The 22,560-nt window shown below is 42.7% G+C and overlaps 1 protein-coding gene and 1 long non-coding RNA gene across 2 annotated transcripts in view; one reads left to right on the forward strand and one right to left on the reverse strand.

The window, feature by feature from the left end:
* The window catches only part of LOC127018176 (uncharacterized), a 65,610-nt gene that overhangs the window by 37,620 nt on the left and 5,430 nt on the right, over nucleotides 1-22,560 (reverse strand). The gene's annotated exons all lie outside the window — the stretch shown is intronic.
* On the forward strand, nucleotides 1,466-20,882 carry MYL1 (myosin light chain 1). The gene is made up of 7 exons (XM_050899601.1): nucleotides 1,466-1,642; nucleotides 13,221-13,248; nucleotides 16,533-16,676; nucleotides 18,324-18,497; nucleotides 19,028-19,105; nucleotides 19,633-19,685; nucleotides 20,560-20,882. Exons 1-6 carry the CDS (start codon nucleotides 1,517-1,519, stop codon nucleotides 19,659-19,661), a joined length of 579 nt encoding a protein of 192 aa, XP_050755558.1. The 5' UTR covers nucleotides 1,466-1,516; the 3' UTR covers nucleotides 19,662-19,685; nucleotides 20,560-20,882.

The raw sequence follows: 22,560 nt of genomic DNA on the forward strand, positions 1-22,560 counted from the left end.
AGCCACTCTCCATCCCTTTTTTTGGTGTGCATTTTTGTAATTTTACCTTCCTTAAAACATATTAATCTAAAATGCAAGTGCTTGGATACCCTGCCAGACTTTGGATGCAAAGTGTCTGTCCAGGCCTTCAGGCTCTACATTTCTAATTACAAAACACTCCACAGTATAGTTCATGAGACAGAAATAAGGGCCCCATCAAAAGCCTTGCACTTACTAGCACAGAACTTCAGGAGTCTGGAGAGTAGATGGGAGAGAGATTGCTGGACAAGGGAGGAACAATCAGCAGTCCTGGATTTTTCTGCAGAAAATCTCAATCTTATGGACCCAGGGGAACCATCAGGTTTGAAAGAGTTAGAAGCTGTTTTGCTGTGCTGGAAAAAGTCTGCTGAAAACAGAAAAGCCATCTTCTCCTGAAAGTTGTGTTTTCTGGAGAGCATGGGGAGCAGGGAGGTCCATCAGGAGACTGAGGGGTGGAAAGATAAACAAGAGACACAGGGTGGGCAGGCAAACAAGGTGAAACCAGAAGTGCCTCCTTTGCCTGATGGCTAGTTGCCAATCATAAATAAATTACAAAAGGAAACCTTTTGTGTGGGACAACATAACACCCAGCTGATCTCCATTCTATCAGGGCACAGCTTATCCCTAGGAGAGGAAAAAGAAGATCAAAGGAAAAGATTAAAGGAAGCAATTTTCAATTTTAAACACAGTCTTAACATGATAGAAAGGAATAGTAAGAACAGCTGAAAGACACTCAGGGTCTTGGAGAGACGCCTTGACTGAAGGTAGTGAAGTGTTTTCCATATTTGTCTGCTTTATTTTTAAACATCCAGAGCCTTTGCTTGATCAACACTTCCTTGTAAAAGAAGGAAGCAGAGGAGGAGTGAGGGACTGCGGGGAGAGAGGCAAATGAGGCTGGAAATTGATGATCTTCCCAGCCATGAAAGTCAAAATTCCTACTTGAAACCAAATCCTCCTGGAGCGCTACACAGGCATGGGGGAACGGGGAGGGAAGGAAAGAAAGAAGATTTATTACTTAAGCAGAACTGAAATTCTGATGAGAAAAAGGACTGTTCAATCCATGCCTGAATGTCAACAGCAGATCTGAAACTGGGTTTGTCATATTTCCCTCTCCTTTGCACGCATTAAAAAAAATAAATAAAAAAATACAGCGGAGGTGGTTGGGGTTTTTAAAGAGGGGGGGGAAAAGCCACCGAAGCCCCTTGATCTTATGAAGCCCTGAACTCTTATATTCCATTTATAGCTCGAGCTGGAATGACATCCCCCTTGATTAGCAAGCTGTCCAATCCAGCTGCATGTATCAGGGCTGTATGAGGCACTAAGTGAAATATATATATGCCCTTATAGAGTTTAGCACATCGGGTCCACCTCCAGGGCACAGGCTGTAGCTCATTCTGACCACTGCTCCTCTCCTGGGAATAACTTTTAAGGTTTTTTGTTGTTTGGTTTTTTTAAGTTTTTTGGGGAGGGCACCTTTACTTTCAAGTTTAAACAGAAAATGGCACCAAAGAAGGATGTAAAGAAACCAGCGGCAGCTGCAGCACCAGCACCTGCACCTGCACCAGCTCCTGCACCCGCACCAGCTAAACCCAAAGAACCTGCAATCGATCTCAAGAGCATCAAGGTAAATGGATGAATGTGTGCTGATCACAGACCCAAAGCACTCCCAAAGGGGAAAGTTAGCAGAGTCCCACCTGAGACCTGCAGAGAAGTGTTGCGTGTGTTTGGTTCCGGTTTGGGGACTGCAGTGAAATGAATGAGTAACCTCAGTCGATGGATTTGTTGACCTGCCTGAGCTTTTGATTGTTTTAGTAGCTGGAGGGGTGTAAGGCATGGCGCATGATTTAACACAAGAGTGAAGCCTGGTGATTTCAGAAGTATTTTGGAGTGTGGCCCTCAGAACTTTTTACCACGTCAGTATCAGTCTGACCTGTTTGGTAAAGCTAAACTTAAAAGAAAAAAAAAGAACGAAAAAACCCCAAAACTCCTAAAGTAGGTGCAAGGGGACAGGAAAGGGTTACTGAAGCTTGAAATGCAATGTTTTCCCATAGCGCTGTATTAAAACCAAACTTTATTTTGCAATTTCCCCTCAAATTCCTTTCCAAATTTTTGCAACCACCTGATGACCCTTTGGTCATGTGTTGAGATCAGCATGGCTTATCTTTAAAAGCAGAAACAAAACAAATTAAAGAGGGATTTGGCAGTTTCATCTATTTTCTGTTCATTTGCATTGTACAACAAACATTGATAGAGACCATGAGCTGGAAAGCCATGGATGGAAGCATTTCAAGTGATTTCCTCTCACTTTTACATATTTGCTCAGAATTTGCAATTTGCTGCAAATTGAAAGCAACAAAGAGGAAGAGTCTTTTGGAGGTTTCCCTCTGACTGCACTTCCATTCGATCTCATACTGTCTTTAGACTTTGCATGCCAACCGACATCACTGATTGTTGCCTTGACCCTTTGAAGAAAACTCTTCCATGTTGGGAAATTCTTGACTTAGGAAAGAGGAGAGGGAGGTTAAGCAGTTAAAGAGATGAAGAGACAGACCAGTTTCTCTGGGTAGGACTATAAATAGTTATTCTCCACCTACTGACAAGCTGATTGGTCCCAGGACCAGTTTGCTAAATTCTACATAAGGAATCGTGCCTGTTATGGAGAAAGGAAGGAGTACAAAGACTCCTAATAGGACCTACTCATTTTCATCTCATGATGAATTCTGTTTCAGGTATCTTAATACAGATAGTCCCAAGATCATGACCCATTTAGTGAAATTTCTTGAAGTTTACTTTAATTTTCACAATCAGTAGTCAGTATTTTTCTGAAACAGTATGTTGCTTCTCATAAGACTGAAGCTGAACCCACTGGCAAAGCAAAACAAGAGCAAGAGAAAAAAAGGACATTTTGAAATACTTTGAGCAATCATAGTAAAGGCTACACGAAAAGCCCACTGTTTTTGAGGATACTGTCCGAAAATTAGATTAGACCTCACATTTCACTCATCTCCAGAGATGAAGGGGAACGCAAGCTAGATTTCCTACTAAATAATTTAATATGATCATAGCTTTCTATGTCCAGTTCATTAGGAGAAAATAGAATTTTCAACTCCAGTGATCCTAGCTAATCTATCTTTACATAAATAGACTTAATAGTATATTACCAGCTAAAAAATGTCAGGCTGCAGTCTGAGGCATCTCTGCAGTTCACTCCTTTACCCAGACAGCTCTCTATAATGGCAGGAAATATATACTGGCAGCACAGAGAGAACACTCCAGGTTTTGTCATATTCAGACTGATAAAAGAAGATAGTCTCCCTAAATCCTCTTTCTTTTGAAAGATAGTATCAGACAAAATATTTTCCTCTTTGAAGGGGGGGGAAAAACCTGGGCTGGTAAGACAAAACTATTCTTTTAACACTAACAGCAGCACGTAAGCATTACTATTCCTATTTGCAAATAAGTGAAGATATAAGCAGTGTGATGGAGATTACAGGACTACCCTGCAATGTAGTGGGTGGCACAGCCCCCTACCCTGCATGCTTATCACTAGCATATATCTTTCTACAAGTATCTCGTCCGCTCTTCATCATGCCCTTACCAGGCAAGGAGCAGGGTTCCTCAGAGGCGCTGCAAGGGTGGATGGAGCACCCCTCCCTCCCCCCCCCCCGTGGGGGAGTCTACCGAATCACACAGCCGTGGCCGCAAGGTGATGCGGAAACCCACGCTGCCCATGAGGGTGACACATGTCCCCTCTATCCCTGATCTTCCCCTCTCACCTGAGACCCCCACATCAGTCAAGGGCTGCCCAGGCAGACTGTGGCACCTCCAGTGCTGGGCTCTTCGAGAAGGCACCAGGAACAACCACGGTGCCTTTCATCCTGCCTTGGAGCAGGGGCAGGGACTGGACAACCTCCAAAGGTCCCAACCAGCCACCCTGGGTTATCTTTTTTCACCCTTTGAGAGCTCAGGCAGTGAAGGGAAACAATGTCATCTTGTAAGTGATTTGCCTGGGAGATGTGGCAGAGTCAGGAATTGAAATGTTCTGAGTCTTAGTCCCTTAATTAGCATTAATTAATCCTGAATCCTTCCATTCAGCCACCAAAGTCTCAGCATGGGAAAAGGCACAGCACCATTTCCAGCAACACTTTGGAGCGAGGGAGTACTTCAAGCTTTTGACCAGGACTCAGTGAACAATCCTGTCCTGGGGCTCTTTGTGCTGATTTACCAGGCATGGAGTCAAAGCCTCCAGCACTTTGACCAAGGGCATCAAGTGGGCTCCCCTCCACTCCTTAGGGGAATTAGTGGCCATGCCAGAGCTTGCTACTAATGAGAGGTGACTGGGAATGCCAAGCTGCAGCACCATGATGATTTGGGGAGCCACACAGCAGGCAAACACACAAAAAGGCTTTGTTAGCTTTTATAAAGAGATATCAAAGCCCCTTCTACTGTTAGAGCCAGAGTGGGTAAGGGTAAAGCTGCCTAATAAGGGTTTACAGCAGCCAAATAAGCCACATTTGGCAGTGCACTTCATTTTAAATTGGCATCAGAGATCATATATTCTCCAAAACAAACAAGAAGGTGGTTTACAAACATGGGTAGTGATTTTTTGGTGGCACCCCTCCTCTCAGATGCCCTGCTTGGCCCATCTTCAGGGAATCAAGTTTTCCAAGCCTTTTGGGGTGCACACTTTGAAAGTTAGGCTGCCTTTTTTTTTTTTTCCTTAAGAGGTCTCAAGCTGGGTTCTTGCAAATGCAGGCACCCCAAAACTGCCTGTCACCATCAGAAGTTGTGACAGGCCTTTTACCCTCTTCTGTTCTTCTTTCCCCCCACTTTAACTCAATTAAAGCAAATATTTGGTGATTTGCTAGTACTAATAGCAGCTGGTATGTAGTTTTCTATTTTTGAGCACCATCTATTGACTATAAAACTGAGTAACAAGAATACCTAACTGCTAAAGACTCCAGTCTCTAAACTCAGCCCTTTCTCAGCTCACCTTAGGTTACAGTACAACAACCACAGGAAAAGAGTCAAGGCAGGGAGGAAGAATTTGTTTTTAAATGGAAATGTAAAGACCCTTTTCCCCCTACTCAGGAAACAACATAAAACTCAATCTGCTTTGCGCAAGGCTTTCCAGACTAAATTTATATTTCCAATTTTCCTTATTACTAGCATGGCCTGGATTTGAACACTAGGTACAAAGGTTAAGGAATAAATCATAACTGAGAAGAACAGGGTGATGGATGCATCTGAGATTTACCACCAGGAACCAACCATGATGAAAAGCAAAATGACCATATGGGTCATTTTCTTAGAGACCTCCAAGAATTCTGTAGTTAAAACTGTGGCCAAGGACACTCCCAAAAAGATAGCTTATCTGTGTTGTCAACTTCCTTCTCCCACACAAGCCTGAGGGAGAAGAAACGTTGAGTTGATGAAAAGCACTACTATGGGTCTATGTCTGCAATAACTGGGATGAAACATTAATGATGAGGATGTCTCATGCTTGGTTTTGCAACTGAGGCAGTGGAAAATGGATAAATTTCATATTGCCCAAATCAGTTTAACTCGGTCCCTATCACCAACAGGAAAAGTGTGGTGTTTTTTTACTGGAAATTTAAGGGCCCTTCCCAGCACACGCAACCAGTCCTTGGACTGAGCCCAGGCTCATAGCATTAACTGTGATGGTTTGGGATCTGGGTGCTGGAGATGCTGAGTGCAGTGCTTCATAGGCTTCTGCTCTGCAGATGGTGATCTGAATGTGTAGCACCCTGATCTGGTGTCACACTAGGCCCTTTACTTCGAGGATACACCTGAGTATCCTCTCTTGAGCAGAGGCAGAGATTGGGTTCTTGCAAGTATCCATGGTGTAACTGATGTTCATTTCGTACACAAGGCTTCCCATGCTGGTGTTTTCAAGACTGAAATCCCAGGACACAAATTATGCCATGCCCAACTGCAGATAAGCTACCTACTTCTTTAGGGGAAAAATAATTAAAAGCTATCAACTAGTTAAGACTTGCTAAGGCCTTGTGTAACTGTGTGATGCATGACGAAGCCTGCTGCATGGAAGCAAATCTGTGTGATCATTTGTTTTTAAATACAGAGCTCTTAAGGCAGTAAAAAGTGTTTCTCCAAGCATCCTTAATTCTTACTACATTCACTACTCAAGTAGGTCATCTCTGAACAGACATTGCATTGGATATAACCAGAGAGAGATAAACTCGCTAAAATGCACTGACAGAAAGCTTTTGGGCTGGAGGGCAAGCAGGACTGCAAACATCAGCTGAAGCGCTCAGAGAGCTATTACACTGCAGACAAACTCCATGTGAAGCTGTGGAGTGAGAACAGGAATGTTAACAGTAGCTTTCTTTACTCATTGTGCTAAGGGCTTTCTTAGGAACTGGCAGGTTTTTGCCTGAAATGTTTGGCACAGGCCTTCAGATTATGCCTGATCCAGCTCCAGCGACAACTCCAGAAGGATTCCCTAGGACTGATATACCTGTTGGACAAGGTCACCAGTCCCAAGGGCCCTTTCAGGTAGGAAGGGGACAAGCGCAAATATGACTTAGCCTTAAGAGATGTAAGGGTGCCTATCTGACACCATCCAGACCAGCTTCCTGCTACCGCTTTGACCACTGAGAAAACTGGCACCATTCAGGATCCACCCCAGAGCAGCGCAGCCCCATCCAAATCCCTTGCCCCTGCGAACCCCGCCACTGATGCCAGACCCACATTGGTGGCAGTTGCTAAATCACTGCATGGGCAAGGCATGGCATAAAGGTGTCCCAGGACAGGTAACCTGGACATCAGACTCAGCTACACACCAAGACATCCCTTCGGGACACTACTGAAAACCAGAAGGAAAAGCAAACAGAAAAGCCACCACTTAGTTTTATTTACAAATTTTTCAGGAGAACTTTGCCTCCTTTTCTTCCTAAAGTGCTGCTAAGCAAGGAGTCCCTCAAAAGTAGGGACTGTCCATATATATTAGTAGACACTTTTTCTTACGTCTGCTAACCTGAAAAATTATTTGGAAAATAATGTGGGTTTTTGGGGGGGTTTTTTGTTTGGGTTTTTTTTTTTTTCTTTTTTCTCCCCCCCCCCCGATCCATTCTTAGTAATTCACAGCTTTGGCAGCATTTAAAAAAAGATACCTATAGCCTTTAGAGGGTCTGGGGAGTGACCAACTTTGGTAGAAACAGTGGAATTTAAAGCAAATTACACAGAGAGTAACATTTCAAGAGCTCACAGAATAATTTCAAGTGTTAACAGCGATTGTGTGGCAGACCCTTTCTCCTGTCAACTAATAAACCAAAACAACCCCCCAATATTTCTAAAATACTGTTTTAAACCCCCTCAAAGCACAGAGAGATTGTAACAGATAGTAACAAGATATTTGAGTTTATCTTACATAAGGCAAGAAGGTGGTGATTAATTTAGCCAATGACAAGTAAAGAAAGAAGTTGTCTGTAAGGAGATACGAAACAACCAAGCTGGAAATTTGCCCCCACTTCACTGAGGCTTTCTTACATCTTATACCCATTGCCAAAAACCACTTTCAACTGGCTGGTTTACCGCATAGCACTTAAATGTCAAGTAGCAATAGTTTAAATAAATGTTAATACTCTTATACTGCCGCTGGGAGGCATGTTAAAACAACAAATCCCTCCAAGAGCAGGGCTCCAGAGCCTCACATTTCCTCGTACATCCTCTCGATTATACACATTCATGCAGAACTACGTACAATTAGAAAAGTGACACTTTCACAAACGAGCACACTTCCCCCCATGAAGCTAATGAAATCTGTTCAAAATGGTATGATCAGCAGTGCAGCTAGAGCCCATTTCACTCCCAGACATTTCAGAAGGGCACATTAATTAATCGGCAAGGCTCATCCAAAAGTTTTTGCACAACTGTAAAGCAATTACAAGCTTTAAAAGTAAACAAACTGGAAAGTGACACAGAAGGCTTAGAAAAAAATTCAAATTCATCTGCAGTTAAGTCCATTAAACTCAAAGAGATTTTGAACTATTCTTCCAAACCTCATGGTATCTCACACATGCAATTTTCTCTCCTATATTAATGGTGGACATTTTTATTCTTTCTTCAACTGTATTTCCAGGCAGCTCTGTTCTCAAAACAGAGCTCTCTTTCTCAAGAGCTCATCTGCTCCTAATGTTTCTCCGCCTCATAAAAGACATGACGCTAAATCCATCAGGCTGTTGATTCTTACTTAAATGAAAAGTAATCTCTCTAAAATCTGTGGCATCGATCGCACAAGCTATCGAACTGGGGCGAGGGATGGAAGAATGACAGCTCGCTTTTCGGAGGGGTTTGAGAACTGTGTAATCCTGCACTCAATGATATCTACTAGAAAATACGTGCAGCTGTATTAATCAAGGAGCAGGCATTAATGGTGAGCAGATATCATATGAACTGCTGTAGGCACAATCCTAGCTTATCTCCGCCCCAAAATAAAAAAAATCCCTCTAGTCCCGAATAGAAGGCTGAATATACAATGAGTATCCCAGGGGACTCTCCAATTTTCTCCTCTCTGATTTTCCAAGACATCTGATATGTTTCTCAGTCTCTTCTACAGAGACAGTACCTTGAAATATCTGGTGACTGTCTAATAAAATCCTAAGATGATTCCCTTCTCTGTAATTCACCCAAAGGGTAACAAGCAGATGGAGCAGCTGAATGCTTTAACTCCCAGCAGCATCTTTTCCCAGGCCTTTTCACCCTGTCCAGACACTCACACATTTACAGTGAGCACAAAGCGACTGTCACTCAGCACAGCTGTACTCAGTCCCAGTGCCCACCAGCCTAAATAGGTGAGCACAGCACCACGCTGCAAAGGTCGGGGCCCTAAGGCCCACGAACCAGTGATTTGTTGGGAAATTAGGAACTCTGGTAATAATTTGGAAATAAGGATTTGTGTGGATTGGGTATTCTGCTTAGCTGGCGATAAAGAGTTGCCTACAACCCTATCCGCCCCACCCTATATAACTGAGACCTGGTCAAAATGCCTCTATCTAGCAACGAGATGACTAGAAGGTAGTCACAAACTATACAGGGGAAAGCCTTAATCTTAAAAACAAAACAGAAAAACAAAGAAAAAACCCCAAAACACACCACCTTTTTCTTTGGCACAGATAACCTTCTGTGCCATAAATATAACCTTTGTCCATAAATAAGGGCTAAGCCAAGTTAGAGATCCAGGTCCCTCTGGTCTTTCCATGTGTTGCAGTTCGTTCAACCTTTCATGATTTCTGCTGGGGGGGAGCATTCATTTTTTTAAACCGAACTCCCTGAAATTTCAACATCTTCCTAAAGCCCTGAGACTCATCATGTCCTCTGACAATGCAGAGGACACCGCCAGGATCAGAACAAAGATCAGATCACTGCAAAATACTGCTTTCTACCTTTTGAAGTTTATGAAAGCTCCTTACAGAATCAGAAACCTTACCTTTAATTTCTTTTAAGGAGCATTTGAAATATTTTCTATACCAAGGCCATCTGTAGGTGCCCTTATTCAAAGCAAGTAGCATTTTAAGCCCCCAACAGACCCAATTGGCTTAAAGCAGGGTGATTCTTAATTCAAGTAAACACAACATGCCCATGCTAGAATATTTCTCCCCAGCAAAACTCTGTCTAGTGAGATTTTATTCAAGAATCAGTAATAAAATGAAGGGCTGATATGGTGTGCTAGTATTGCCTCATCTAAATTCTGAGCCAAGTCTCACATGGTCAAAAGATCAATCAGCTTATATGTAGACCCCTCTCAATTTATACATATTTGATAGTCCATTCAAGCCAGATGGCTAATCCAGGTATCAGTTTTCTATGCCAAAGACAAATGCACCCCAATTATTTTCTGCTTGGCATCTGAAGTCTTTTGGGATGAATTCTGTTGTAGCCAACCATAAAGCTTATCTGGAAGAAAAAAAAAGTTCAAGAACAATCTAAGTTTTCCTTCAAAAAAATTGTCTTTTAAATCCTGTTTTCAGGGGAGTATTTCCCAGTTGCCAGCACTGGAGAGCAAGAGGCTGAGGGCAGAAGGAAAATTCCACAAAAGGCAACACACTGCATTGACCCAGGCAACATTTCAGCTCTGCCAAAGTCTTTAGAAAGCTCCTCTATTAATGCGTTGGAACTGATGGCCAAGATCTGTATTAGCTTTCTCACTGCCTGAGTTCCAGCCCCAGCCAGTACTAATCAGGAGGTCTGCACTGTGCTAAACCTAGGTTAGCTAATTCAGACAAAAGCATCAACTCCCTTTTCTATGCAACCACATCTGATCATGGCTACACTTCGTCTTGAATACACCTCAGTTCCCACAGGCTGATAGATTACAAATAGCAGAAAAAACGAAAGTGAAGGATTGGCAGTGGAGCATTTTCCACACTTGGTACATTTTCCAGATATTTCTCCAAAAATGCAAATAATCTGTTTGGACAGAATGTTTTCCGGCTAAAATGGCGAGCTTAGAAAATTCTTCGCAGTTGTATCTTTAGGTTTTAAAATAGGAGGTAGGAGGTTAATGTCTCAAATCCAACCAAATATTTTGACCTGTTTTGATTGTTCAGTTAAAAAGAAACCAAAAAAACCAAACAGTAAAGTCAAGTCTGCTTGGATTTGATTCTTTCTTTCAGACCCCTCAATATACTGAAAAGAGATATTCACAAAGGTTATGCTTATCTTCAGGGTAACTAAGCGAGCTACAGAAGAAAATTTCCCTCACTAATCATATTTTGTCATTAGAAAACCAGGAGCAGTGAATGTGCAACAAAGGAAATAAATAGAAATTAGGGAGGGGATTTGAGTGTGCAACAGGGAGTCTGTTGTCACAGAACCATTCCCATCCCGGCTCCATGACACTCTTGACCCAGTTGAGGTGATGGGGAAAGGAAGAAGTTTGGAGCAAAGTTTTCTAATCCTTTTACAATGTCTCACAGCATCAATTCAGAGATTTGACCTGGGCTTGGAGGATGCTACATGGTGGGACTAAATCTTTGCTACTGAACAAGCTGCAGCCTGTACCTCCTGCAACCTACCTAGAAACTCCCCACTTTTAGTCCCACCATGACCCGTCCACTCTGCAACCCAAAAAGCCAGTACCCCTTTCCCCACCATGAACAGTCATCCTTCCAGTTCACAAAGCCTTTTGGGGGGGTCTTAGCTTCTATCATGGCTTCTCCCTTGCCTCCACATCACAAAAACCTCAGCAGCACCTCCTCTCACCACACCAGTGAGCTCTGAAGCTGGTATGCTGGTGCCCTGCCTAACCCCAGCCCTAGAGGAAAAGTGTCCTAGAGAGCACAGGCTACTGTGAATACAAGTTTCCCACTGCCCTGCAGGGTACATCTACACATCAGCTGCTAACCTAGCAATACAGTTGGGTCCAAAACGCACAGATAATTTTTCCCTTAAAAATGTTCAAAATTTGGAAAATGTGACCAGTGCAGAGGAGGAGCTTCACAGTCAGACACCACCTCCGTCAACAGGTTAATCTTCTGCTCACTGCCAACAACTGGATCACACTGAGCAGACAAGCAGCAGCACCACTCATCTAACATTGAGTGCTACATTATCCATATAAGGGGTTCAGCAAACCCCAGCAAAGGTACGAGGACCATCCAGCTGCATCTAACACACAACCTGCAAGCCACATGTAAAACCAGCCAGCTGGGCAAACACATGGCACCTCTCACCCTCAACGCTCCTTGCTCACTGACTTTATAGCTTATTGGAGAAATAGAATCCTTCCCTATAAGGAAGTCTTGGTAGGTCTGGACAAGGAATATCTCCTCTTGACGGTATGGACCCAGAAACTGCTGACATGAATCAAATTTACTGCTTGCCACTCCCTGCCCCTCTCCAGCCTCCTAAAAATAGCCATCATAAGATGTCGATCAAGACATGGAGCCTCCTGTCACTTTGCCCTAAGAAAGCTAAAGAACTCGCCAAGGGGAGGGACTGCTTCCTTCTGACACCTAATCCAGGCAATGCCGTCAGCACCGCCGGATAAATAAGAGGAAGAAAGGCCAGAAAAGCAGGACCACTCTCGAGACCTCTCAGCTAATCCCTCCTGCCTGTCTGCTGCTCTGCTTTTCCAGCTCTCAATCATGGTGGGTCCACTGGAAAGCTAATGGTTAGCAGCGAGCCAGTGTATTTTACATAAGTAAATTGGGCTTCTCGCTCAAGTTAGTTCTAGGGGGGAAGGACAGTTCAGAAGACAGTTTAGGATTGCTTGGCTTTCCTTCTTAAACCTGAAGGACTACGTGAGGTTTTCCAGTTAGCCTCAAGTTCCGCACCAGGCAATAGTAGATGTGCGGCTCCTGTAGCTTCAGACAGAAGGGTTACAATTTGCTAGTGCTGTCTGCTAAGCAATTTTTTTTTTTTTTTTAAATCGGATGCAACCTGCTAAAGTAGCAAAGGAAAACAGTAATATTTTCATATAAGAAAATATCATAGTTTAGTACTTTATGAAACAATGTACTGTCAAAAACTAATTTGAAACACAAACTTTAAGGGATTGGTTTAATTTCTATGTTAATGTAAAAAAGCTGCTTGTTAAGCAATATTACTTCAAATGGTCTTAATAGAACGAGTCTATACTAAAACAGTAAGTGACCTGATGGTACATTAACGACTTCTTTGTTAGTTAAGAGACTTAGATTTTTGTTGCTTCTAGCCACAACCCTGGCTTTCCCTGGGATGCAGATTTTAACGGAATCTTTAAGAATAGACCTGGTGATGCATTTTTACAAGGGAAGCTGCTAGTTTAGGTTGCTATGGCCTAATTATATTAGGCAAGACAGATGTGAGAGCGCACAGCTACTTCGTGCTATTTGCTTTCTCAGTGCATTTTCAGCAGTACTAGTTCTCTTTTTTTCTCTCTCTCTCTTTTTCTTCCCAACTGCAGTCCTTCACTCCTGACCAAATTAATGGTAAGTGAAATAAAAGTTAAAGTTTAACAGGGGGCAGGAGGGGGAACATAATGGCTACCGAATGCTAAATATTCACTAGTCTTAACAGCTCTTTTGCTATCTGCATTACTGCTGCACATCTGACAGGCCACATTTTTGCTGTTTTGGAAGATGACTCGTGGATTGAGCTGGATGCTTTAGAAAACAAACAGGTTCTCCCCTAGTCCCCCCTTCCTAAGCTATTTTTTGTGATTGATTTCCTTCCAACAGATCGAGTTCTCCAAGGAGCAACAGGATGGTAAGTTACAAGAGAGCCGATGTGTTTTACATGTATGTGGGTTCAGAGAGGAGCTACAGGCTCAGAAGTTTAACCTTTACGAAAAGATGAGCTAGGACTTCAGGTGGTATAAATCACCACACTTGACTTCAGAGGAGCAGTGCTGACTTATGCTGAACAAGAATCTGACTGTAGATTTACATGTAATTTATCTGGGTGCTTATATGCTGCCCAAGCTGAGAAGTTTATGCCACGGTATGAAGAGGAAATACGCTGGTGTTACCAGCTCTACCTACTGAACATTTTTCAGTTGTGCTCCTGTACTGGCCATTCACAAGGATGCTGAAAACGCGTCTTGCATTTGAAAGTCATAGGGGAAACAGGCAGATGAAGGACAACAGAACGAGGGAGTGGGCTGAAAATTTAACTTAGCTGCAGTGACATTGCAATTTTACATGAACAGAAAATGCATACATGTCACTTTTGCCAGGAGGTGTTGTAGAAGGGGAGGAACAAAGGCTGTTTTACTGTAAATACATTCATGAAGCATGGAAATAGTTAGCAGATAAGTGACTTGTGTAAACTGTTGCTTATAAACACAATAGTCTGGACATGCTGCAGTTCTTGAGCATCTTGCTGTATTCTCTGCTTTACAAGCCACCAGCAACTTCCAAATTTTTTTTTTTTTTTTTTTTTTTTTTCAATCTGCTAGAAAGATCTGATTAAAAATTCTGACAGGAACAAAAGTCCCCATTGAAGCTCTGGAAATCTAAGTTTGAGTGTTTTAAAAACGCCAAGAGATGCATTTGGGCTATGTTAATTAACGTAGGTTTAAAAAAAAAAGTTAAAAATTCAGTAGCAAATATAGTAGACTTCTCACTGTGAAAAGAGTATTTAGAATGGAAGACACAAGGATTTACTAGAAATCCAGAGGGAGAGTAGCAGCTAGAAGCAGGTCGTAAGAGAGAGCCCTAAACTTCCTGAACACCAGCCTGCTCTGGGTTACACCATCAAAGCAATAAGGAGAGGTATAGTGCAGTGAGACTGGAAACATTTCTCTTCCTGCAGTCCAAACACTCCTTGTCACAAAGAAAATCATTTGGACTCTTCCTCACTTTTTAATTCTAAAACTTTTACAAAAGGGTTGGGAGGGCTTATGGAAAAATGCCATCAATTCAAAGCTGCTGGCATGTATAACAAAGCAAAATATTTCTTTCAGCTTCCCTACATACTTCAGATCATCCAGCTGCTGTAATGCTGTGATGACTGAACCAAACAGCAGAGCAATTAAAAGCTACTTGAAAGAGGGAGAATTTCCCAGGAACAGAGATGTCCCACCCTCAGTAACTATTTCCATCCACACAGGCTGACACACTGGCAGCTGGGTAGTACCCTCCTCAGAGAGGGATTTTAGACATGCTTATTCCAGCAGAGGTATAAACTAGGACTAGCTTTATATAGCGCTAGCTATAAAAAAAAAAAAAAAAAACACACACCAAAAAACCACTAAAAAGAAAAACCCCACAGCAAAGATATATTGCAGTGAAATGCATGCCTGAGAGACAAAAATAAAATCAGGCCTTTTTTCCGAGCTGGGGAGCAGTGTTCAGAACCCAGTGAACATAAAGCTTCATGGGATTTACAAAACAGAGAAACTCTCCTGATGGCTTTAATAGCAAACTGGCATTGTTTTATACCTCGCTCTGGCTAAATGTCATTAATGCACCAGATGAAAGATCGGATCACATGGTATAAATCACTACAGCTCTATCAGCCTCAGCTGCTAGAGCAGGAGCTGATATCAAGTTGGTATATTGTAAGGGGAAGCTCTACACAGGTCCAGAAGGCCTTGATTTCATACCCTGCAATAAAAGCTGTAAGGGGAGAGGGTTAGCAGTAAAGGGTTATAGGTCTCTCACATCAGACAGTAAGAGGATTAGTTTCAGATGTATTAGATTACAGCCCCTACCAGGCCGACATCCTGTATCAGCAGTTTTATTGGGCGCCAGCAACTCCTCCACTAAGGCGGCACATGGATGGCTAAAGCAAGAACCTAAATACCTCTGCGTCACATGTCCCCAGCACAAGATGAATGAAGACATGATTTGAAACATGGTTTGTTACTCCTAAATCTGCCCCAAGGCACAAAGAACATTCCACCTACACAAGCTGTGAAACACAAAGCCTATCTAGCTGCTGGAAGCACATCACAGCCAAGGGAAAGCTATTTCACTTGCTTTACTTGGAGCTAAAACACAGCATCATCAGACACTGCAGTACAGAAAAGATCAACAGCACAGCCCAAGATGCTCTTGACATATGAGGTTCGAAGATGGCTTTTTAGCTAGACCCTTGACTTTTGCCCCCCTCCCCCTTTTTTTAAAATACATTTCTTTATTCATTGCAACAAATACTCTAAAAAACCTGAAAAGTATAGTAAGATGATTAACATGGAACTTTGCAACAGAAGATGAAGACTGGCAACGCAATGAAGGCAACCGTCTGTGCTGATTTTTGTAGGAGAAATGTCTGTACCCCAAGTCTTTGGTCAGCAGCAAGGGGGAAATAAGTGAACGTTCATCACTTCACAGCACTGAAAGAAGCAAAGTATCAAAGTGTACATACTGGAAATGCACTGGAATAAGGCACCACACAAGTACTACCGCTGGAAAAGCCGGATATTCATGCATCTGCAAGAAGCAGGGACAGACCGCAAAGGGCAGAGAAGAGAGGGAACAAACATGGGTAGAAATGTCATTGTAAGGCAACTTTAAGGGAAAACAAAGGTAGAAGCATTTGAAATCCACCTTCAAGTTTCCCATTAGCACTGTGTAGTTGAGATACTGGGATTGCAGGCAGGACCCATCGAAGCAGGCAGATGTTTTCAACTGCTAGGTACTTTGACAGAAGAGTCCCAGTCCTCTGGTGAGATAAGGTGGAGCGGATAACAACATTTTTACCTTCTGCTGCTATGTCATGTAAAGAAACCTGTTCTTGAACGGCAATGTTTGTAGAAAGCTTATCTTTCCTCGTGCTTGAAATAACTATGGGGTCAATCACAAAGCTATTGATGGCTATTAGAGCCAGGAAAGCTATGGAAGGTAGATATGAAAGTTTAAAAATAGTGAAACCAAAATGTCAGAGGGGAGGAGTTTTTCTTGGGATTGTGGGCCAAAGATTCCCCTGGCTAACTCCCCCGGACTTGCTGGAACGGTGCCAGGAGACAACAGGCTCACGTCTTTGTCAATAAAACTTGTCAATAGAGAGCTGCCTGGCTCAATTTAACTGTTGCTCTTCCCTTGCAGACTTCAAGGAGGCCTTCCTCCTCTTTGACAGGACTGGTGATGCCAAGATCACCCTGAGCCAGGTTGGTGATATCATCCGGGCGCTGGGGCAGAACCCTACCAATGCGGAGATCAACAAGATCCTGGGCAACCCAAGCAAAGAGGGTAAGTACCCTGCAGTCTCTCATGGGCCCTTCTTGAGGCTGGGGAACTGTAATTAGGCACCATCAATAGTCACAGCGGGAGGGAGAGGAGCTTTTGCTGTGATGGGGAGCAAGGGGGACTCTGCAGCAACAATACATGGAATTTCTCCAGTTCCCTTTGAAGGGGATGACGGTGATGGGGAATACAGTGCTCAGAAAGAGAAAAACCTTCTCCTTAGGATATGGAAAATTCTCTGTAGGGACCATTTTGGTGTCAACTTGGTATAGGTGTAACACACACTCATTGCTGCTCACAGTCCATTTGTGTCCCAGCCCTGGCTGAGGAGCTGTAAGTCCATTTCTAACAGCTGATACTCAGCTCTTCAGGTCCTTCCAGTGCAGGATCTTCTGCATAAGCCAAGACATGCCCTGGGACTGGAAACCCACCCGTATATTTCTGCTGACTGGGGTGGCCTGCTGAAAGCTCCTACAAACCTGGGCATGCTGAGGCATATGTTGGCCATTTATTATAGTGGCCATTTTCCATTTCCTTTTCTCCCCTCTTAGAGATAAAAGAAGTGGTAAATACTGTAGTCACCTCCTTCTAACAAGGACCTAGCTGCAGGGGATCCCTGATTTCAGTCATGCAGAACCATATTAAGATGGGCTAAGTTATATCCAAACCCTCAGGCCTGGTAAAGGCGACTTTGAGGAACAATTCAGAAGACCCGAGTTAAGCATTAGCACCAGCAGGAAGCACTGAGCAGAAGATTAACACAGAGGTGAGAGCATGACAGTACTTTAAGTGACTACAGCAGTAACTGACAGTGATTTTGATACAGCTGGGTAGTAAAATAGTTTCTGTAACAACTGTATATTCAAAAATCTCTTGCATATTTCCATTTATTATATTTCATCACTGACCAGATGAAGGCTGCTCTTTGCAAAGATCCAGGAGAAAAAAAGAGAAAAAAGAAAAAAGATCCTTTTATTTGGCAGCCTTGCTCCAACAAAAAACATTTGGGGAAGGCCTCACTGAGGACTACAACTTCTGACTCATGAGAACAAAGGGGTTAGATACACTAAGCTTCTGAGTCCTTAAACCTCCACATTGAACATGTCAATAGTAAATTTGGACACCATCCCCACTGGACATTCCTATTTTTAGTTAGTTTACTCTTTGCTAATAGTCTGTTCTACCACATCCAAGAGATCCTGAAGAGGTCCGTAACATGTCAGCAACCTCAGGGGCTTGTCCAAGTCACAACATCCCGCTCTGGTTACCTTTTCCCACTGTTGGGGCTCAAGATTTCTGTTTTACTGTATTCTGTAGTTTGGCCACTCCCAAAATCCTTTCAAAGATCAACTCATACAGCAAGTTTCATTTCTGAAAGAAAGATACAACATGCACATAAGCATATAAAATTATGTGAGAAGAGGGCTGGAGCAAGGATGTGAAAAATCAGATGGATGTGAAAACTAACTTTCACGATATGAGAGAATCCAGATTCTGCAAAGGAACTGCCAAATCCTGACGCAAAGACTTAGAGTAAAGGATAGAAAGAGGTGTGCAAACAAGGTGGGAGGCTCTCCCACATTTCAGGGCAAATATCCCAAAAGAACACACAAAGAAGTGGCTAGCATGTAGCAACTGGTTCTTTCTTTCCAGAGATGAATGCCAAGAAAATTACTTTTGAAGAGTTCCTGCCCATGTTGCAAGCAGCTGCTAACAACAAGGAACAGGGTACCTATGAAGACTTTGTTGAAGGTCTGCGCGTCTTTGACAAGGAAGGCAATGGCACAGTCATGGGGGCTGAACTCCGTCACGTACTGGCTACTCTGGGTAAGGGATTATCATCTCTGCAAGCACTTTAAAAAGTTTGCTGCTGTTTGAAGGCATGAAAGAGGCAAGAAAGATATTCTAACCAGTTTGAAGAGGTAGGAGGCTACAGAGCCAGACAAGACTCTGGGTTTCCTAACTAGGAATCCACAAGGAAAGCAAAACACAAAACTCAGTAGAAAGCCCAAAGGAAAAGGTTTCGTTTATTACTTCTAAATTTGGACTAGGTATTAAGAGTGCCTGTTATTTGCAGAATAGGGAGAAAAGGCTGTACACCTCAGTGTCGTAACGCACATGGACAAAGGTAGAGGATTTGCTGCATAGTTTCTTTACTCTGTAGGAATAACTAGAATCCCTGTGTCTATATGCACATGCAGAACTTCTAAAGAAAGTTAAAATCAATAAAGCTCAGTTCATATATAGGTCTTTTTGTTACTAACTTGGAAAATAAGGAAAGACTTTGGAACAGTTGTAGGGTTCAGCCTCAGTTGTGTGTCTGTGGAAGAATTAGCCGAGCTCTCTCCACTCTCCAGGTGAGAAGATGACAGAAGAGGAAGTAGATGAACTCATGAAAGGTCAGGAAGACTCCAACGGCTGCATCAACTACGAGGGTAGGTGCAAGAGTTCAGCACCCTCTCATCCCACATTTCTTCTCTCTCACAGAGTTTCATTGCAATTGGCTTTTAGCTTCTCAGGCAAATCAGTTAGACAAACCTACAGCTAAGTTAGGCTGAAAGGCTTATGAATGAAAACGACTGTTGCAATATGCTTAGCCTGCAGTCACACCACTTAAAAGACTAGATTCAGCCACAACAGAGAAGGCTACTTCGGTCAACGCCATCTCTAGACTCTCTGACTTTCTGTAGAGCAGTCGCAGTGATTGGAACCAATCCTACAGCTAATGCTTAGCCAAAGTGCTCTATTCATCATATATTTAGTCTTACCACGCTTAAGCAGAAAGAGAATTTGATTTGTTCAACATTAAATACTTAGAACTTTCTATCACATTGTTGGGTCAAATCTGATCAGGAACGTGTTTTTAATGCCATCAGCTCATGAACAGCTGTTATTTTTAAAGGTATTTCCCAAAGTAACATTTGCTGCTCCTTCTAACTAGCATATCTGTATTTTTCCACAGCGTTTGTAAAGCACATCTTGTCCGTCTAAGTGGACTTCCCCAGATACCAAACGGTACGTTGTTCTCATTTGCACACTTAACCTTGTCTGTTTGCTATGCTTAAAGGCTTCTACATGCCCATGGCCAGATATAGGTTACAAAACCAACGTGACACCATCTCCCCAATGATACCAATAGAACAAAATGAGACTGTTGTCCAAGAGCAAAGAAAACAGGAGTACGGATTCCTGGGTCTTGTTCACAGCTCTATAACTGGTTGGAAACTGTGTTTAGTGGATGTCTCAAACATACCCAAACTGTGAAAAGAAATGCTCAGTTTATTCATGAGTATGAAAATGCTCAGGCTTAAGTATCACCCTAGATCTCTATTATCATATAAGATTAGAGTTTAAGCTATGCAAACTGACAGCCTGAGACATTTATCCTATAAGCACATTAAGATTTTGTTTAAAAAAAAAGGAAATCAAAGCAACACCTTCTGATAATTTACAGATTTCTGTAAAGACAGAGTAGCCTGAATACTTGTGTGAACTACTGAGAACAGCTTTTCAAACAAAATAATCATCTGAAAAAGAGTATTCTAACAGTCATGATCAATAGTCAAAAGAGGGCTTCAAAAGTACCCAATCATTTAGCAGTTCTTCTACAAGTAGGGAAAAAAACAACAAAAAAACCTGCAACCTTGAGCTGCTGCTATTTTGTCCAAAGAAAAACCCAGCAGCTGTCTTTAAAATGCAAACATAAAATATCGTGGGTCTATGGGCTTATTTGAACTGTTAGTTATTCTATCCCAGGAAAGACACATTCCCAACTCCTGTATGAAACAACAAACACCTCAAAATAGAAGTCAAGGGCTCAGTTTGTCATTTTGCAAGTGTTTCTTTAGCCAACATTGACTTCAAGTCCAACTCTCCCCTTCCTTCCCAGAACAAGTCAAATTCAGAAAGACTAGATGGCACTCGAGATTTGCCTGAAACTCTTGCTCAGTCTGTCACCATCAACATGGAAACTGCATAGAACTGGACGATGTGCCTCCAACCCCACCACTTTTTACCAGTGCATCCATAGGTATCACCTCTGGGTCACTACATTTTCATTTAAAAAACCCTGAACTTTCACCAAGGCAAGCTAGATGGAATAAACTGCTACCATCCAGGATCCATCCATCCCAAGCATCTCTTTCCATGTTGTTTGCATTGAAACAATGTAATCTCTTGGAAAAATAAAGCATCAATAAATCCCTGTGGTCACTTTGTGGCTAAAAAGTCTTTTTTTCCTCTAAAGCTGTTCAAACCCCCTCAAAGCAGCACTCAGCACTTAATTTATTTTCTCTGTATATTGTATTTCACAAAATAAAGTTTTATGGAAAAAAAAAATAGACATCTCCAGGAGGTCACTCAATCTGAATGAAAAGCGTTTTCTTTGGGGACAGGGAGAAGGAGTAATTTGGGAACTACCACCTACATCAGCACCTAAACATTTTTTTGGGGAGAAGGAGACCTGGTAGCTGGTGTCAGAGTAGCTCCCAAGGTGGCACCTGCCCTGGTGCACCAGGCAAGACCCAAAACCAGCCAGGGTGGCTCTGCTGTGGGAGGTGACGCAGAGCCACTATTCCCAGCAAAATCTCCTCCGTAATGCTGCAACAGCAGGTCCACAGCACGATTAGGAAGGGATCCTAGCTACCGCCTGTATTTATAGCTTTATGGACAACTAGAAAAAGCAATCAGAAATATCAGCCACGCTGAGAGGCTCTGCATCTGGGAACTGGCCCTGGGGCTGTCCCTCCCTGGGCCATGGCAAGAGAAGTCCAACTACCTCTTCTGCAGTGACAGTGAGAATAACCAGCTCTCGGGGATGTACTGTTACTTGCACACTCCTGCCATTAAGTGTAGCTCCTCTCTCTTTTCCTTAAGTGTTCATGAAACTGCCTTAATCCCCATCTGAGTGTCAGCTTGTTCTATTAAAATCCGACTTCACCTTATTAAGTTACTGTGCACGAAATGACCATAATTCAAGTGCCAACAGGTGCAGCAGGGAGCAGCGGGGGCGGCTGGCATCAGAATAAACTGCAGCCGTTGAAACAGCAGCTGCCTCTTTTCTGAGGCTTCCCAAAAAAATCTCCCATTTAAACCCTCACCATGCTGGTAGACAGGGCCAAATGAATCTCTGAATTATACCCTGCCCAGAGACTTATGCCAGCAGGTAGTTTACAGGGGGTTGCGGTTGCTACATGCACAATGTGAAAAACCCTTGACAGAAGGAAAGGGGGGGGGAGGGCAGGGGAAGGAAGCTGTCATTTAAACTTATCCTAAATAGGCAATGGAAAAAAAGTGAGATAAATTAAAGCAAGTTATTTGCAGGGACTCAGCCTGGAGGGCATTTCTTAAGGGACTGATAGACACCCTACTGTTTCTCAACATACTGCCTATACACACATGCTCCACGTGGTTCCTCTTTCCAAGAAACTGCAGATTTCAGTTGCTGGGAAAGCAAACAAACAAAAACCAAAACAACATTTCACCATATGTGCTGTCAGCCGCCCTTTTACACTGTCCTGTCACGCTGCATTGTCATGTAGTCACAGAACCAGCCTAGTCCAAGGTTGGACACAGCCCTAAAGGAAAGGCTAAAATTTCCATTATATTTTCCTTTCTGAAATTGCAAGTTTTATTAATTTCTAAAATATTTGGGGCCCAAGCCCAGATGACTAACAAAATGGGATGACTTCTCATCAGTGCAGAAGTAGACAGATTTTTTAAGCCACCCATTTTTAAAAACTCACATTCATATTTTTGTTTAAAACAAAATGCCAGATTATGAGACAAAACCAGCCTGACAGTATTTTTCTGAACTCTGATTGCAAGGAATCAAGGTAGTGTTACCTACACTACTCTCACTCCTCAAAAATTAAAGCAGAAATAATTTTTT

This window comes from Gymnogyps californianus, chromosome 7 (assembly GCF_018139145.2).
Source record: "Gymnogyps californianus isolate 813 chromosome 7, ASM1813914v2, whole genome shotgun sequence".
NCBI lineage: Eukaryota > Metazoa > Chordata > Aves > Accipitriformes > Cathartidae > Gymnogyps > Gymnogyps californianus.

Coding starts and splice junctions, on each gene's coding strand:
- MYL1 (XM_050899601.1), top strand. CDS start 1,517: ATGGCACCAAAGAAGGATGTAAAGAAACCAGCGGCAGCTGCAGCACCA. Junction 13,249..16,532: donor CTCCAAGGAGCAACAGGATG/GTAAGTTACAAG, acceptor CTTCCCTTGCAG/ACTTCAAGGAGGCCTTCCTC. Junction 18,498..19,027: donor TCACGTACTGGCTACTCTGG/GTAAGGGATTAT, acceptor TCCACTCTCCAG/GTGAGAAGATGACAGAAGAG.